Consider the following 20,073-nt stretch of genomic DNA (forward strand, 5'->3'; position numbering starts at 1 on the left):
ACAGGGTTCAAAATTTAGTGGAGATACTTTCGAAATGGGACCAAATAATGACAAACACCTGTGTTCCATTATATCCTCACAAATGTTATTCATAAATATTACAAAATCATCTTTTTTTCTATCCGGGTTAGAACACTTTCTTAATACCCCTTGCTTGTAAAAGGCGACTAAACGGGGTTGCCATTCAGATGAGACCACAAAAACTGAGGTTCCATGTCACAGCAGGTTTGACTTGATAAAGATCCTTCCCTGCTGAAAGGTCGTAAGTGCCGAGCATAGGACTAAATTTTGCAGCTCTTCACTAGCAATGGTTATGTCTCCGTATAAGTGAAACATTCTCGAGAGGGACTTTAAACAATATATAATTAATCTAAATGTCTGGATATGTTTAAATGCACAATTTAAGCATGTTTTATTCAAAATTAGAGAAAAAGTTAATAATGAGGACTCCTGTGTAAGTATGTGACACACAAACAGGATTTTAGCAGTATGAACATAACAAGCTGTTTACCTGGTACAGTAAAACATGCTTATAATGAACACACATTAAGAATTCGTGCTTATTGCGAAGTGATATATATTTTCCTATGAGAAGAAAATGAAATTTCATTGGATATAACAAAGAGCTGAAAACTCAAGTGAGCGTTTCTGATCGCCTGTTGTCCGTTGTCTGTTTGCCTGTCTAAACTGTTTACATTTTCGACTTCTCCAGAACCACTAGGTTAATTTCAACAAAAAATGGCCAAAAGCAACCTTGAGTGAAGGGCTTTCTAGTTTGTTCAAATGAAGGTCCATGTCCCTTGCAAAAGTACAAAAATAGGGTAAAAATCTTCTCAAGAACCACTGGGCCAGAAAAGCTGAAATTTACTTGAAAACTTCCAGACATAGTGCAGATTCAAGTTTGTTCAAATTATGGCCCCCAGGGTTGGATGGGGGCCACAATAGGGGATTAAAGTTTTACATACAAATATATACATGTAGGGAAAATCTTTAAAAATCTTCTTCTCAAGAACCACTGATCCAGAAAAGCTTGAATTTACATGAAAGCTTTCTGACTTAGTGCAAATTGAAGTTTGTTAATCTCATGGCAACTGAGGGTAGGATGGGGTCACAAGGGGGATGAAAGTTTTGCATACAAATATACAGGGAAAGTCTTTTAAAATCTTTTTCTCAAGAACCACTGAGCCAGAAAAGCTTTACATAAAAGGTTCCTGACATAGTGAAAATTCAAGTTTGTTAAAATCATGGCCCCCAGGGGTATGGTGGGGCCACGATAGGAATCAAAGTTTCACATACAAGTATAAAGGGAACATCTTTAAAAATCTTATTAAAAAATACAGGGCCAAAAAAGTGGAAATTTACATGAAAGCTTCCTAACATAGTGCAGATTGAAGTTTTTGGAAATCATGGCCACCGAGGATAGGATGGGGCCACAATAGGGGATTTAAGTTTTACATACAAATATATATGGAAAATCTTTAAAAATCTTTAAAAATCTTCTCAACAACTACTGGGCCAGGGAAGTTAAGATTCACATGAAAGTTTCATAACATAGTGCAGATTCAAGTTTATGAAAATCATGGCCCCTGGGGGTAAGATGAGACGACAATAGGGGATCAAAGTTTTACATAGAAATAAAAAAATAATGGCCCCAAGAAATAGGTTGGGGCCGTAATAGGAATCAACGTTTTAAATGCGAATATATAGGAAACATCTTTAAATATGAGCCAAGGTGACTCCGTTGAGCGAAGTGGCCCATGGGCTTCTTGTTTTTTTTGTTTGGTTTTTTTTTTTTTTTTTTTTTTTTTTGCTAACCCTGGAACTGTGTTTTACTGTATTGTTATAACACAATATTCGGGAAAAAAAGTAATATAGCTATTTGTTTTTAAGGATGCTGCAAAAGTTGTTAAAGAGTTTTTGACGAGAGATCCGGAGGAGCTTAACTTTACGCTGATAGCCCTGAGCAAAGCTTAGTGAAAAAAATCATGCTCATTTGGCCAAGATTCGATATTCGTCAAGCTGGCTTAATTGGTTCACCAGTACTCCACAAGAACTATGTATGAAGATCTCTCATCTGAAGCATTTTTTGCTTGACACTTGGGGCCCTAACTCTGCTTTCTGTGATCCAGTCATATTTGTCAATGCTGTTATTGTGAAATGTGAATAAACGTTATATGTTTGTTAACTTTGTATTGGTGTATATAAGTTCTAACAATTTATTGTACATGTAGTTTACTTCAAGTATTCAGGACTTTCAGCATTGCAATATATCAAAATAGTTTTACATGTACAGATTTGTTATATTTTGTGGTTTAAAGAATCATAACAATTTTTCTTTACAATTTGCTTTCTTTCGGTAGTATATCTGACTACAAACAAGATATAATGTCATGTTGTAATACGATCCTGGTACAGTAACAGTGACTGCTTGATTCTTGTCTGCACTGTGAAATGCTATAAGCATATAAGCCTTTGATTGTCACAATAAAGTTAAATGTGTTTCATGGAACTCGTCTTTTCGTTATTGTGATTTATCACTGTAAACAACAAATGAAAGAACATCGCATTATTTCTGTTTTCTTTTGATTTTATTGGCATTGAGCACAGATACAGTTTGTTAACAAGTGAACACAATTGTTTATGCTGGGTCATGTATACAAAAGAAAAATTAATACACTGGATAAAAATCCTAGTATAGGTAACAGTTGTATATCAAATAGAAATAATGATGCTAATTCATGTACATGTGGGATACTTACGAAATTAATTTCATTTTTGAAAATACTCGTATATGAGGAACTGAATTGTGATGCCTCACAACAGTACACTTTATGAAGCGCATTAGCGCAGTTCATAATCTGTATTTTACATTCAACTTTTATTTTTTGTTCCCAGTCATAAAATAGACGAATTACATTTATTGAGATTCATACGCCTAATGTTAACAACTGCAGTGTGTTCGTGAGAAAATGCCTATCATAATTTGTAAAGATATCGAAGGCAATGTAGTTATAATCATATGACATCAATATTGTAGTACCATAGAAAAATGTAAAAGCTATATAATATATTGTACAAATCCGGTAAAATACTCACTTGTTTGAGTTTTGGTCTATTCAGTAAACCATTTGATTGATCACAATCACAGGTAAGGCATGTAAATAAACAAATAACTTAATAGTTAAAATAAACGAGTAACAGTTAATATGAAGGGGTCTACACGTGTTGAAAATGTTTGGTTATAATGAAACAAGTGAAGATCAACAACGTTCTGGTTGGAAATGTTTGTTAGAATTTACTATTTAGAATATCCAGCAATGGCAGGTTGGACATTTTTGTTAGAATTTACTATTTGGAAAATCCAGCACTGGGAGTTTGGAAATTCTTCTTAAAATTTACTATTTGGAATATCCAGCATTGGTATATTGTTGATTACCTGCAATATAAAATGAAGATATACATCAAAGCAAGTACTTCAGAAACACACAACAATGAGAGTCCGTGGAGTTTGTTAAGTTTATCTACGATTCAGGAATCCTTGACAGTTAACAATTTGAGGTTATTGTAAAAATGTTGAAGGAATCGGAGTATTAGGTGCGTACTTGAGACAACATATCTTGAGCTGACATTGACGGGGAAGTTGGGATCGTGCTCCAACTTCATGTAGACATTGAATTTTGTAGACATCTGACGACTTGGCCCTGACATCTGCTGCTGAATAGGCCTAATTGGGAGTGGGCGCTCGTACATGTGTGTATTGTCCCTGTAACCAATCAACATTCGATAATCAAGCAATGTCTTCTCTCTCAGTAGAGAAAGTGTCTTCTACTGCTTTAATCCCAATTTGTGTGTCTAATGTTCCTTTTTATACATTATACATACATATTGTCAATGAAACCAGTCAACATTCGATGATCAAGTGTGTGCCTTCTACCTCAATTCCAGTTATTTGTGTCTGTTCCTTTCTATACATTATGCTGATATGTTGTCTTTCATTAAATTCCGATAAATAATGCCATTCACTTTTGGTAATACTTTTTTATATGATATCTGGGAAATTACACAGCAAATTTTGTCCCAGAGGTGAAATTTCCCAATCCCACAAATGAAATAATGAATGATTATTGTTTTCCACAGTTTAGGAGCTTTGAGATCAAATGATCAAATACCTCATTTAAATTAAATGCAAAAACAATTTAGACAGTCAGAAAGAGTATACCCAAAATGGTTTATACATTTGTGTAAAATACAAAACTCATAGCTGTTCCACAAAAAGCTATTAATATCAAATCAAACTTTGGAGAAATCAATGCATTTTTTTTCAATAAGTAATATAAATCAAAGACAATATATTGTGACATAATCAATGGTGTTTTAACAGTGTAGGACGGACAAACCTTGCATGGCTGTCTCACATAAGTAATATTGGCCTCACACTAGTGATTATGTGAGAAAAGGTATCTTTGTAAATTCATATTCCCCATATAACTTTCAATGTTTGTGAGAAAACAAAATGCAACAGCATGGATGAAGCCACCCTGAGAATACCTACCCAGCACTGATAGGAACCATATAGTCCATCCCACCTTGAGAATACCTACCCAGCACTGATAAGAACCACATATTCTGTCCCATCCTGATAACTTACCAGCACTGATAGGACTCAACTATTCCATCCCACCCTGAGACTACCTATCTAGCACTGATAGGGACCATGTATTCCCTCCCACACTGTTAATACCTACCCAGCACTGATAGGAGCCACATATTCTGTCCCACCCTGATAACCTACCCAGGACTGATAGGGCCCATATATTCCGTCCCACCCTGATAATACTTACCCAGCACTGATAGGGACCATATATCCTGTCCCACCCTGATAATACCTACCCAGGAATGATACGAACCACATAGTCCGTCCCACCCTGATAACCTACCCAGGACTGATAGGAACCACATAGTCCGTCCCATCCTGATAATACCTACCCAGCACTGATATGGACCATGTATTTCATCCAATTTGGCTGTCGAATTTCACTTTTGTAGCGGGAATTTGGTTGGTTAAGTCTGCTTTGCTGCCTTGGAACAGTGTTCCTCTACAGAAAAACGTCCAGTTAGTATACATAACAGGCGACAGTTCTTTTTTACTTGATATCATTCAGCACCATGAGTAGTTTTTATCTCTGTGTACCATTTGAGGCTGATATGTCAATGCATCCTCTTCACTGGGACTTTTCCGACAACAGCAACAAGCAACAACAATTATGATGAAGACCAACAGGCCTCCACCAGTACCCGCAGCCGCCGGTATAACCCAACCTGAAACACGCGGAATAATCGTTAACCGCAGATACACTAGATAAACTGATGATTCTACTTAACCACGGAGTAAGACGTGTAGATTTAAAGAAATTATGTCTTGTGATTAAAAAAATGTAATACTGACAATCGGAAGTTCAGTTTTTTCACCATTTTAAAAACGGACATAGACAGTTCGTTTTCTTCAAACAATGTATATATCTACTTTACACAGCGATCTTTATGATTGGACTTACACGTAAAATTTGATTGGATACAATAAACTTACTAGGTAGCGCAGTGCTGTTAGAATTGGGAGCTGGTGTAGACACGGTATAGGTTTTACATGTCTCACAACAGTCCTTGAGGATACCTGCGGCGGTGTAGGTAGCGCACTCACTGACCCGGCAGTTTAGAACCCGGTCTCCGAACATGCAATCTACAAAATGACAAACCATCATTTTTCAGTCATACAGGTGTACGAGAGCTGTTTAAGAGTTAGCAGATCTTCATTGTTTGAAGAAAAACGAACTGTCTATGTCCGTTTTAAAATGGTGAAAAAACTGAACTTCCAATTGTCAGTATTACATTTTTTTAATCACAAGAGATAATTTCTTTGAATCTACACGTCTTACTCCGTGTTTTACTAAATAAAGCAAGTCCGTTTTATTTTCTCATCGTTCTAAAATTTACAAAACATTTAACAGCATTGAATTGACCATTAAAATCTTAACAACATGTTTTCATAGAAGTGCAGTTGCCCCCCAAAAACTGAATCACCTCTTTTGTATCCAAACTAATATCAGAGTATGACGAAAAAGACCAAAATCAAGCTCATAAAAATGGTTGCAAATCACTAGACATTAGAGATAGCGGCTGTCTGCAATTTATTCTGAACATCCAGCTTAATTAGTATTCTCTAATGAGAAGTAGCAGGAAAGAGAATGTAATGCAACATGACAACACTGAGGACTGCATCGCCCGGTCCAATGGATGTGGCCAACAGATTCGGACTGGCTGAGCTGGTTGGTAAACATTCCTTCTATCCTAATTATCTGAGAGAAAATGTTTGTTTGTGATCTCGCTCCGTCTAGCTATACGTCAAAATTAACTTTTACTCGGGACAACTGTATTCAACAATTTACCAGTAATAAACTGGTTTGTGGCAATTAATTTTCATGTCCAAGATTATATATTTTCATCTTAAACAAATGCAAGATTTCATTAAAGTACTATTTCGCGAAACGAAATAATTCACGATAATGAGGTTCTCACAAACTTCACGCAAATTTCTTCCTAGTGAATAAAATTTGGTACTAATAAATGTCATCCACGAAAACAATTACACAATGCTGAATTTTGAATTAAATGAAATAATGCACTGGACGTCTACTTAGATAGTCTATTTTCTTTAACAACACGGTGCATGGTTCCGGGTTTTGTGTTTATGGCTTTCACAATCATGAATGTCTGTGTTGTCCATCCCCAATGTTGTAATGGCGAATGCTGTAAGAAAAAGAATTACAATGATAAATCAAATTTGAATAAACATAATTCAAATTACAAGAATAGTGTTAATTTCTTAAAATATGTTTCATTCTGATTTCATCTTTCAAAGCATGACCAAGTGGTATCTGCAACAAAATCATTGTAAGTTTTTTCTGGAACCCTTGGTTCATACAAGACATTCATAACTTATTTTAAACAGTGGGGTTGTGTCTTCATTGTTGTGGTAAAGTATGTTTCCAGAGGGCATAGTACATTAGAGAGCACGATAGGAAGGATAACTCTGGGTATAACATCAAGATATTGATCGAAACGCGATGAGTACTGTAAATTAAAGTTAATGTCAACATTAATGTTATTATAGAAATTTCAAATTCAGTAGGATATACTTTGGTTTTATTGTTAAATGTGTTGTATAAATACACCGACATGGGCTACCATGATTCAAAATAAACTAGACCGCACCAAGTTTTTACTAGTCTGAGTGTGCCTGTTGTGCCTTAGTATAGAGCCCCGATGTGCTAACCAAATTAATTACCACACGTATATACCAATTAAATTATTATTGTCAATATTTTAATTAATTTGCATAACAGCATAAATGCCATTTTATTGAATACATTTATATCTGTGAATATTATAATACAAATATAAATAGGTCTAGATATTTATTGGCACAAACACAATTATTATAATTATCATAATCAACATACCACTTTCAAATTCAATATCTCCATAAGATACATGACACCATCTGTCTAAGGTGCTTGCATTTTCTCCTCTCACGTTCCCCCTGTCTCCTCTAATTGATTTGATTTTACTAGGCCTATAGCAGGGGGCTGAGTTCTTTGTCTGTCGAGAATTGTATTCATTTCAATAGTTTTGAACTTATCAGACGTATACACACAGATATATACAGAATAAAAATACATAGGCCTATGGTTTTGTATAAAGCAGAGTACGTTGTATCATGTAAAGTGAATGCCCAATAACACGATGGTTATGCTAAATTTAAAATGTATTTTTACATTAACAAATGCAACCAATGCATGTTCTTATCTATGATGAACTTACTGTTTTCGTCGGCAAATTTCCCTGGGAGTATAACTCTTCTTCTCGACATGTTAGCTTTCTCTTGAGGTTTTCTCTACTTCGAAATGGTAGCGCGCGTCAATTTAAAGAGTCTTTATCATTAAGATGTATCGACTCGTTCGTACGTACATCTGACAAAAATAAGCGTATGGGTGATCGAGACGGAAGAAATCGAAAGTTTCCAGGTACTATTTTAAAAAAAACGAAATTAGTTTAGCATGCTGATACGCATTTTTTTGTATCAATTTCTTTTACTTTACAAAAGGATTTTGTTATTTCAAATAAATAGTTTTATAAAATGGTGTTATTATCAATCTAACTTAAGTATTCAAAGTACTCGGTTTACAACTTTTATAATTCTTCGCCCCGTGTTTACTTTCGTTTTCATTTTGGAATCATGAGACAGTTGCTAATAAGTTTAGCTAGTAGTTTGTGACTGCGAGGCATTCGAGAACATATTTTATAAACATTTAAAATAGACGGTTCCTTGCGATGCATTTAATGATGAAGGCAAACCATTGGGGTGGGGGTGGGGGTAATTAGCTGATATAAAGAGTCTGACTAAATATATTTATATATAATTAAATTATATATATATATATATATATATATATATATATATATATATATATAGATTGATTTCATATATTTAATCATTTTTGTAGACGATGGCAGTAGTGACAAGCATTTAGAAAAAAAGAGTAAACAAACTTGGAAGAGCTGGGCCTGGATCGTACTCTGTAAAGAAAAATCCACCAAAGAAAGCAAAGTGTCCAGCTGTCAGCTGATGTACCAGAAGTTTGAGAAGCCCAGTCACAAGTTACATCAGATGATGGCGATTCAATAAATTATTGTATTATATAGCTAATAAATAGTCTAATATAAAATTTGCGTAAAATGTAGAGAATGTTAGCGTTCAATATCCTGAGAATTTATTGAACACTAACTTTGCATTGCGTAAATCGTATGCGCCCGAAACATTCCGAGTACGAGCGTTCAATATTGACGTTACCGTAACGACGTAAACAAGCCAAGTGGTAGACTACGATCCTCCAAATCTGACAGAGGCGGTAGAGGTATTTGATATTTACTTAAGCAAAATGTTTTACTGTACATAAATTATGATGTCCCCATTTACAAAATCAGTTTGCTTCATACATAATGACGGGTTAAATATTGAACAGTTAAGAAATGCATGCTGTTATTGCACACTGCCAATATTGCTGAATTATCGTCTATTTTGGAGTAGTTTGACTGAAAAGGGATATGATTTAACAACTAAATACGTTAGCTATATAATAAAAGGGTTATTGAACTTATATAGGTGAATATTGGCACTCGTTGGCTGTCAAAATGCACTCGCAAGCTCGTGCATTTCCACAGCCAACTCGTGCCAATATTCACCAATATAAGTTCAATAACCCTATACTATTCAAGAACGTATGAAAGAACTTGAGAATATTGAGACGGTAAAACGATTAATCGAAGAGGCAATCTTTTACAGTGAAGATGATGACAGTGATCTATTTTCCAATGAAAAATGGCATGAGCTAATGGACTTACCAGAAATGGTAGCTGATGATGATTCTAACTTGAATGAATCAGATGAAGACACAGATTCTGAAAAAAAAAATACCAAACTGATGGTTTTGACAGGAATTCAAACTCTTTACCATATGGTCACCATATGACAGTCTATACATGTACAAGCATGGTACCGATTATACTTTATTCTATATGCCATAGCATCAGTGGTGCCCAGCTAAGTGACTTATTAACAATAATAAGTCCCCACTGTTTGAATCCTCATCTAGGACTGATAAGCATGTACACGTTTAAGCAATTTTTCACAAAGAAAGCAACATAAATATGCATTTCTCACTACAGATGATATATATCGGATGTGAAACTTATTTCAACAGTGCAATTCAAACATAATGTTTCGGCTATAAGAGAATTTGTCTTCATGGATTCACAATTCACTTGGAAGCATATAACAGTCAGTGTAAGGAACACCTATCCTGTGAAGTATTGTGAATCTGAAAGCAAAGTGTTCTGCTATGGATCCATTTTGCATTGCATAGATGCCAAAACATGTCAACGCTTGGTAAATATATATGTGGTTGTGACTCAACCTTGGTTGCAGTCCTAAACAAATTTGAAGAAACGAAGTCTTCAATAGTGAATCTTAACTCCCTGTCAGTGAAGGCTAACCATGTCAAAGTTACCAAGATATCAAATACTGTTTGTGTTGCTAAAATAATGACTAATTATCAAAAATAATGTCAGTTCTACAGTAGTGAATATTAATTTTGATGATAAATCTGAAAATTATTTTCTCTGTCAAGTACCAAATCTGAAAGAATATATATATATATATATATATATATATATATATATATGTGTGTGTGTGTGTGTGTGTATTCCCATTGATATACTTATCATTCCGATGTTGTCCTGTTTCTTTTGAATTTTTGTATTGTAAATAAACTATGGCTAAAATTGTATAAAATTTAATCTGCATGCATGTTTACTGTTATTATAGCTTATAGCTGCTGCACTCTCTACAGAACTGTTAATGCTTTAAGTATAATATCAATTTTAGAATACAAATGTGCATCAACAAAAAGAATAATTCCTTTGTAAGATTTTAAAACTTGCTATGGATTAATCTTGAATTCAGTTAATACAAAAATGACAAGATCACCGTTATTACGAGGCAGTATATAATAAAATCTAAGATCTTTTGTATACTTGCAGCGAACTGTAATTTCATTTGCCACAAGTTCACCACTACCAGGAAGTATTTGGATCCCCTGTGATATATAAATATGGTAAAGAGAGATTTCTGGTATATTTGCAGTAAACTTCATGTTTGTTCGCCACAAGTTCACTGCTACCGGTGAATGGCTGCGAACTAATGTTTAAGCTTTTGGTGAACAAAATAGTTAGCCGCTAGTTTACTGTAGGTTTGCCACAAGGTTGTTATGTTATACCTTACCAAAAAATAAGGCTTCTGGCGAAACACTGCAAGCAGATTGTTTGCAGCAACCTTACGGCGACTTTTTACCATGCAGATGAAGTTTGCAGTAAACTTGCCCCAAACTTGAGATTGTTATAATGGTTTATGGTGAACCTCTGGTGAAGTTTTGCGGTTGACCTTTGGTAAACTTCTGATAGCAATATATACAGTTTGCGGAGAACCTCTGGCAAACATTTTCAGATAGCCTGATATAGTATGTGGCAAACCTCTGGCAGCTTTCAAATATGCCTCCTTAAAACTCCTAATGGCCATAAATACATTAATTATGAACACATTAATTATGAACTTGCATCTAGCATTCATATCAGTTAATTAAAAGAGGAATGACTTGCATTTACATGATTTATTTTACATAGAAAATCAGTTGATGACAATTTCATTTTCAAAATATCAATGGTTATTCTTAAAAGAATGTAATCACTGGTGCTTCTTCATAACTCATGCATGCTTGTAACCCACTGAAAGCAGTCAATTAATTACCATAAGGAATATCACCATGGTCTAGTAAACTGGTATAGCACACCACTTTCTACAAGTATTACATAGTATAAAATTACAGCTACTCAACTAGTAACTAAAAGGATAATACTTTTCACTAGCCTGTAGCCTTCTTTCATGAAAAGTGTCTTTTACCTTGCCAAAATCTACACACTAGACCAAGTTAAAATATAATTTATGACTATATGCAACACCATCAATAACAAATAAATCAATTGATATTTGATTTAGTATGCATAAAAAACACATCAAATTTAGAGAATTAGCCATATATTTATACTGTTCCCAATAAGATAAGTTTTTTAATTATAAATTTAAAAAAAACAATTACCCACAAGTCACAGTCATTTCTAATAAACTGAATTTTCAATATATGAATTGAAAACATGCATTTATGATTTTACTTACATCTGGATGAAAAAGCAATGTGTCTATCATGGTTTTCATTTGAAATCACCTAGCACTTATTCCCACTCAATCATATTTTTGCAAACTCAGATCAAATAATCAATGTCATCCACAAAAAAGTTACACAATGTTGACTTTTGAATGAAATGAAATAATGCACTGGACGTCTACTTAGATAGTCTATTTTCTTTAACAGTACGGTGCATGGTTCCGGGTTTTGTGTTTATGGCTTTCACAATCATGAATGTCTGTGTTGTCCATCCCCAATGTTGTTATGGCAAATGCTGTAAGAAAAAGAATTACAAAGATAAATCAAATTTGAATAAACGTAATTCAAATTACAAGAATAGTGTTAATTTCTTAAAATATGTTTCATTCTGATTTCATCTTTCAAAGCATGACCAAGAGGTGTCCGCAACCAAATCATTGCAAGTCTTTTCTACAACTCTTGGTTCATACAAGTCATTCATAACTTATTTTAAACAGTGGGGTTGTGTCTTCCCTGTTGTCGTAAAGTATGCTTCCAGAGGGCATAGTGCATTAGAGAACACGATAGGAAGGATAACTCTTGGTAGAACATCAAGATATTGATCGAAACGCGATGAGTACTGTAAATTAAAGTTATTGTCAACATTAATGTTATTATAGAAATTTCAAATTCAGTTGGATATACTTTGGTTTCATTGTTAAATGTGTTGTATAAACATGACCAGATGGGCTACCATAATTCAAAATAAACTAGACCGCACCAAGTTTTTACTAGTCTGAGCGTGTCTGTTGTGCCTTAGTGTCGAACCCCGATGTTCTAACCAAATTAATTACCACACGTATATACCAATTAAATTATTATTGTCAATATTTTAATTAACTTGCATAACAGCATAAATGCCATTTTATTGATTAAATGTATATTTGTGAATATTATAATGCAAATATAAATAGGCCTAGATATTTATTGGCACAAACACAATTATTACAATTATCATAATCAACATACCACTTTCAAATTCAATATCTCCATATGATACATGACACCATCTGTCTAAGGTGTTTGGATTTTCTCCACCCCCGTTTCCCCTGTCTCCTCCAATTGATTTGATTTTACTAGGCCTATAGCAGGGGGCTGAGTTCTTTGTCTGTCGAGAATTGTATTCATTTCAATAGTTTTGAACTTTTCAGACGTATACACACAGATGTATACAGAATAAAAATACATAGGCCTGTTTTTTTGTATAAAACAGAGTACGTCGTACCATGTAAAGTGAATGCCCAATAACACGATGGTTATGTTAAATTTGAAATGTATTTTTACACTAACAAATGCAACCGATGCATGTTCTTATCTATGATGAACTTACTGTTTTCGTTTTCAAATCTCCCTGGGAGTATAACTCTTCTTCTCGACATGCTGGTTTTCTTTCGAGGTTTTCACTACTTCCAAATGGTAGCGCGCGTCAATTTAAAGAGTCTTTATCATTAAGATGTATCGACTTGTTCGTACGTACATCTGATAAAAATAAGCGTCTGGGTGATCGAGACGGAAGAAATCGAAAGTTTCCAGGTACTATTTTAAACAAAACGAAATTAGTTTAGCATGCTGATACGCATTTTTTTTAACAATTTCTTTTACTTTACAAAAGGATTTTGTTGTTTTAAATAAATAGTTTTATAAAATGGTGTTATTATCAATCTAACTTAAGTATTCAAAGTATTCGGTTTACAACTTTTATAATTCTTCGCCCCGTGTTTACTTTCGGTTTCATTTTGGAAACGCGAGACAGTTGCTAGTAAGTTTAGTTAGTAGTTGGTGACTGCGAGGCATTCGAGAACATATTTTATAATCATTTAAAGTGGACGGTTCTTTGCGATGTATTTAATGATGAAGGCAAACCATTGTGGTGATGGTAGGAGTATTTAGCTGATAAAAAGAGTCTGACTAAATATATTTATATATAATTAAATTATATATATATATTGATTTCATATATTTAATCATTTTTGTAGACGATGGCAATAGTGACAAGCATTTAGAAAAAAGAGTAGACAAACTTGGAAGAGCTAGGCCTGGATCGTACTCTGTAAAGAAAATCCACCAAAGAAAGCAAAGTGTCCAGCTGTCAACTGATGTACCAGAATTTTGAGAAGCCCAGTCACAAGTTACATCAGATGATGGCGATTCAATAAATTATTGTATTATATAGCTAATAAATAGTCTCATATAAAATTTGCGTAAAATGTAGAGAATAATAGCGTTCAATATCCTGATAATTTATTGAACGCTAACTTTGCATTGCATAAATCGTATGCGCCCGAAACATTTTGAGTAGAAACGTTCAATATTGACGTTACCGTAACGATGTAAACAAGCCAAGTGGCAGACGACGGTCCTCCAAATCTGGCAGAGGCGGTACCAGTATTTGATATTTACTTAAGTAAAATGTTTTACTGTACATAAATTATGATGTCCCCATTTACAAAATCAGTTTGCTTCATACATACTGCCGGGTTAAATATTGAACAGTTAAGAAATGCATGCTGTTATTGCACACTGCCAATATTGCTGAATTATCGTCTATTTTGGAGTAGTTTGAGTGAAAAGGGATATGATTTAACAACTAAATACGTTAGCTATATAATAAAAGGGTAATTGAACTTATATAGGTGAATATTGGCACTCGTTGGCTGTCAAAATGCACTCGCAAGCTCGTGCATTTTCACAGCCAACTCGTGCCAATATTCACCAATATAAGTTCAATAACCCTATACTATTCAAGAACGTATGGAAGAACTTGCGAATGTTGAGACGGTAAAACGATTAATCGAAGAGGCAATCTTTTACAGTGAAGATGATGACAGTGATCTATTTTCCAATGAAAATGGCATGATCTAATGGACTTACCAGAAATGGTAGGTAATGATGGTTCTACAGTGAATGAATCAGATGAAAACGTAGATTCTGAAAAAAAAAAAACCAAACTGATGGTTTTGACAGGAATTCAAACTCTTTACCATATGGTCACCATATGACAGTCTATACATGTACAAGCATGGTACAGACCCTGAAACGTGCTACTACACCAGTTGCACGGTACGGTTCGGTACGCTTTATGAACGGTACGGTTCGTTTTCTGAACGGTACGGTTCGTTTCTTGTACGGTACGGTTTGTTTCTTGCACGGTACGGTACGCTTCTTGAACGGTACGGTTCGCTTCTTGCACGGTACGGTTTGCTAAAAAATAGCTGCACGCTTTGTGAACGGTTTGCACGTTTTATTAATGAGGTGAGCGTGGCAAGGAACGCTTTGACTTCGTATAAATTGTACGTTTCGATAGTTTGTTTTCACTCGATCGGTCTTAGTTGGCTCTTTGATTATCGGCTGCAGGATTTGTGGTTGTGTTAGAATGTGTACATGGGGAAATGAGACGTTATTTTTTATTGCATCGGTGGAATAATTCCATATTGATAACGTACATAAAAGTTATGAATAAAAGTTTTTAGAATTTGCTTAAGTCTAAGTCTTAATGCTTGTTATTACGTTTCAATTTGTTTTTCATTTCTCATCAGACATTTATTAATTTACGATTTTATAAAAAGTTGTTACATGAACTGCTCCCCGACATGGGCGTGCGTAAGTGTAAAAACAAAGCGTATTAAGTTTCCGGATATAAATTACAGTGCCTAAATTGGAAAAGTTTTTAAGAAGAAGTGAATTTTGTTTTGAATACTCTAAAGTCACAAATGACACAATGATTATTTTCTGCACTTCACATTTATTGTGATTTATCATCGGCATTATGAAAGATCCAGGATATCTGCACTGGAAGTTTGTACGTCCTTTTTTGTCAGCATTCAGTCATTCATAATTAATAATGTGAGATATATGTTGCATTTGTCTTTGAATCAAATAAAATGATGATAATACATATATATTCCCATCGTTTATCACGCGAAGTCCGATTTTCATTTCCCTGACTTTATTTTTGATCACTGAAAATTGAATTAAAAAAAATTAACAGAAAAGTAAGGCAAGTGTATAGTTTGCAATAAAAACGTTTCATATACCTTTTCTATATATTGTTGAAATACTTGAAAATGCTGAAATGAATATTTTTTTGCGGCCGATTTGATGCTTTGCATCAATTTATAATAACTTGTTTACATTCTTTTACACATGCATGTATCTATTTATTTCTCTGTCGATGTAATTAAAAATTGTTTATTAGTGTATATAATAAATCCGCCAATCTACATCTATCTATATGGGTCGTTATCAATGTAGAAGAGAAAAAGATATGTCAAAATTATTGCTAATAAAGTAATGAAAATATTACAGAGTAGAACGTGGCAATTTTTCTAATCGGTCTAGAAATTTCTCATATGATTCAGACACTGTGCGTAGGAAAGTACATATTGAATACATTAACGCTACACATATCAATTTCATCCGCACATATGGCTTCCACTTGTCTAATTTACGATATAACCCCCTTCCGTCGGGTGCTTGTGAATTTTCATTTTCTCACTGACAACTTCAACACCTACATTTCATCCCATGTCGCTGTAAAGGGTGCTTTCAAAATGCTGTAATCAGTGGTAATAGGGACACAAAAAAAACCGAAGCCTTTGTGTATTTGTGGTATACCTGTATTCTTTCATCCATGATGAGGTACACCGTAACTGTAGCAACAACCTGGATAGTTCACCTCATACCTGTACTTGAAGACGAAAACTTGAAGAATTCAGACGTAATATATTGCATGTATTTAGATATTTTGTCTTTTAAAAAAAGCAGTCAGTCCCCATTCTCATACATTCTAGCACACTTTTTTTTTTAAATTACGCACTATTTTAATTTTTTGAATATTCGCTAGGAAAAATATGTTAAACATTCCTCAATTTAAACAAATAATAAAATGGTTCTGTGCTTTTCTAGCAGATCATTTTTATTTTATTATTTTTTTTTCAGCATATCACGTGACATACATTGCACGCTTTCTGCACGGTACGGTACGCTTTCGGGCTTTTTGGGGCGGGGTTTGCATAATATTATCTTGCACGCTTTCTGCACGGTACGGTACGCTTTTTGAACGATACGGTTCGTTTCTTGAACGGGACGGTACGTTTCTTGAACGGTACGGTTCGTTTTTTGCACGGTACGGTACGTTTCTTGAACGGTACGGTTCGTTTCTTGCACGGAACGGTTCGGTTCGTTTTTAAGGTGTAGTAGCACGTTTCAGGGTCTGTACCGATTCTACTTTATTCTATATGTCATAGCATCAGTGGTGCCCAGCTAAGTGACTTATTGACAATAATAAGTCTCCACTGTTTGAATCCTCATCTAGGACTTATAAGCATGTACACGTTTAAGCAATTTTTCACAAAGAAAGCAACATAAATATGCATTTCTCACTACAGATGATATATATCGGATGTGCAACTTATTTCAACAGTGCAATTCGAACATAATGTTTCGGCTATAAGAGAATTTGTCTTCATGGATTCACAATTCACTTGGAAGCATATAACAGTCAGTGTAAGGAACAACTATACTGTGAAGTATTGTGAATCTGAAAGCAAAGTGTTCTGCTATGGATCCATTTTGTATTGCATTCATGCCAAAACATGTGAACGCTTGGTAAATATATATGCGGTTGTGACTCAAACTTGGTTGCAGTCCTAAACAAATTTGAAGAAACGAAGTATTCAATAGTGAATCTTAACTCCCTGTCAGTGAAGGCTAACCATATCAACGTTACCAAGATATCAAATACTGTTTGTGTTGCTAAAATAATGACTAATTATCAAAAATAATGTCAGTTGTACAGTAGTGAATGTTAATTTTGATGATAAATCTGAAAATTATTTTCTCTGTCAAGTACCAAATCTGAAAGAATATATATATATATATATGTGTGTGTATTCCCATTGATATATTTATCATTCCGATGGTGTCCTGTTTCTTTGAATTTTTGTATTGTAAATAAATTCTGGCTAAAATTGTATAAAATTTAACCCGCATGCATGTTTAGTGTTATTTTAGCTTATAGCTGCTGCAACCTGTTACAGAACTATTAATGCTTTAAGTATAATATCAATTTTAGAAAACAAATGTGCATCAACAAAAAGAATAATTCCTTTGTAAGATTTTAAAACTTGCTATGGATTAATCTTGAATTCAGTTAATACAAAATGACAAGATCACCTTTATTACGAGGCAGTATATAATAAAATCTAAGATATTTTGTATACTTGCAGCGAACTGTAATTTCATTTGCCACAAGTTCACCACTACCAGGAAGTATTTTGATCTCCTGTGGTATACAAATATGGTAAAGAAAGATTTCTGGTATATTTGCAGCAAACTTCATGTTTGTTCGCCACAAGTTCACTGCTACTGGCGAATGTCTGCGAACTAGTGTTTAAGCTTTTGGTGAACAAAATAGTTAGCCGCTAGTTTACTGTAAGTTTGCCGCAAGGTTGCAGCATACTTTATAGTTTGGTAAGGGATGTTATTCCTTACCAAAAAATAAGGCTTCTGGCGAAAAACTGTGGCGAATCTGCTGCAAACTTAGTGGCAATGTTACGGCAGATTGTATACAGCAACATTACGGCGACTTTTTACCATGCAAATGAAATTTCCGGTAAAGTTGCCCCAAACTTGAGATTGCTATAATGGTTTATGGTGAACCTCTGGTGAAGTTTTGCGGTTGACCTTTGGTAAACTTCTGATAGCAATATATACAGTTTGCGGAGAACCTCTGACAAACATTTTCAGATAGCCTAATATAGTTTGTGGCAAACCTCTGGCAGCTTTCAAATATACCTCCTTAAAACTCCCAATGGCCATAAATACATTAAATATGAACACATTAATTATGAACTTGCATCTAGCATTCATATCAGTTAATTAAAAGAGGAATGACTTGCATTTACATGATTTATTTGAAATAGAAAATCAGTTGATGACAATTTCATTTCCAAAATATCAATGGTTATTCTTAAAAGAATGTAATCACTGGTGCTTCTTCATAGCTCATGCATGCTTGTAACCCACTGAAAGCAGTAAATCAAGAGCCATTCTCTGTAACCACTTAAACATTGATATAAGGGTTCCGGCACGCACTGTCACCGGTTTTTTTTTCAAATTTGGCACATCGACTTAATATGGCATAAGTAATGTAAAACCATCATAATTTGGTTGCTATGCAACTCTGTTGCCATTGTAACACGTGCATGCCATTCAGGTCACAAAAGAGTCAAGTTTCACATGAAAATGACATTTTTTATTCAACTATACTGGATTAAGCTGTTTGAGTTCTTATTTAACCATTAACAAATGATACTATATAGCATTTTTGTTATTTAGTTTGATATTTAGTTAAAGGTTTGAATAATTCTGTTATATTTTCATTCTGTCTGAAAAAGAGGGTTGTTTGATGCATTCTGAAAAAGCTAATTTAGAAGCAAATTTGAATGATGGATAAAGATTCCCTCATTCAGCTTGAGTCTATAAATGCTTGTACAACATACATTAGATCTAATACTATCATATAACAATGAGACATGTTTTGGAATCTACCATCTAAGTTGTGTTTCCATGGAAACAAAATGATGCATTTCGTCATATGACAGTAGAGATGCATATTTCAATGTAATTCAAAATACAATTTTCTATGTATTCAAAGTATATAATCTTAATAACCGACTGCTGCTGATGTTAGATTTTAAATTTTAACAAGTTTAATACGAGAATTCATGTTGGTTGCCATGGAAACGAAAATTGCTATTTCCTTTCAAATTCGAAATCCATGCAAAATGAATAAATTTTAGACCAAAAAAAAAATGCTTTTATAGACAGATTCAACTGAAGTCAATGTTATAGTTGATAAAATATTAATACTGATAGATAATTCATATTACATTGTTGCTATGGTAACAAAATATCACAAAACAGCAAACTTGATGTTCACATTCTTTTCAAGTAAATCTCATTTTGTCATACATCATGCATGTTATTCAATCATAAAAACTCTTAATTTGTAACAGATAATTAAATCAATGCATAGTTTTTGTTTTTTTAATTTATTTATTTTTTTCTTCAAATGTGCATGATTTCTATTTGTGTATTGTACATGTATCACAAATTGGATTGTATATATTAAGAATTCATCAAAATAACTACCATATTTAGAAAATGCATATTTGAATATTTCAGTCATTTCAAACTA

General features: G+C 34.0%; 1 protein-coding gene across 2 annotated transcripts in view; it reads right to left on the reverse strand.

The window, feature by feature from the left end:
* Positions 1-2,569: 2,569 nt before the first annotated feature.
* LOC125661059 (lachesin-like) overlaps positions 2,570-20,073 on the reverse strand; it is a 76,548-nt gene continuing 59,044 nt past the window's right edge. Inside the window, exons 9-15 of one of the 2 annotated variants that reach the window (XM_048892940.2) lie at positions 14,745-14,801; positions 9,460-9,516; positions 5,588-5,737; positions 5,192-5,319; positions 4,987-5,096; positions 3,603-3,763; positions 2,570-3,436 (exon numbers count right to left, since the gene is read on the reverse strand). In XM_048892940.2, the coding sequence (XP_048748897.2) occupies positions 3,399-3,436; positions 3,603-3,763; positions 4,987-5,096; positions 5,192-5,319; positions 5,588-5,737; positions 9,460-9,516; positions 14,745-14,801 (701 nt within the window). In that variant the 3' untranslated portion in view covers positions 2,570-3,398. The remainder of the gene's footprint in view (positions 3,437-3,602; positions 3,764-4,986; positions 5,097-5,191; positions 5,320-5,587; positions 5,738-9,459; positions 9,517-14,744; positions 14,802-20,073) is intronic. The other variant, XM_048892941.2, reaches the window with a different exon arrangement.

This window comes from Ostrea edulis, chromosome 8 (assembly GCF_947568905.1).
Source record: "Ostrea edulis chromosome 8, xbOstEdul1.1, whole genome shotgun sequence".
Taxonomy (NCBI): domain Eukaryota; kingdom Metazoa; phylum Mollusca; class Bivalvia; order Ostreida; family Ostreidae; genus Ostrea; species Ostrea edulis.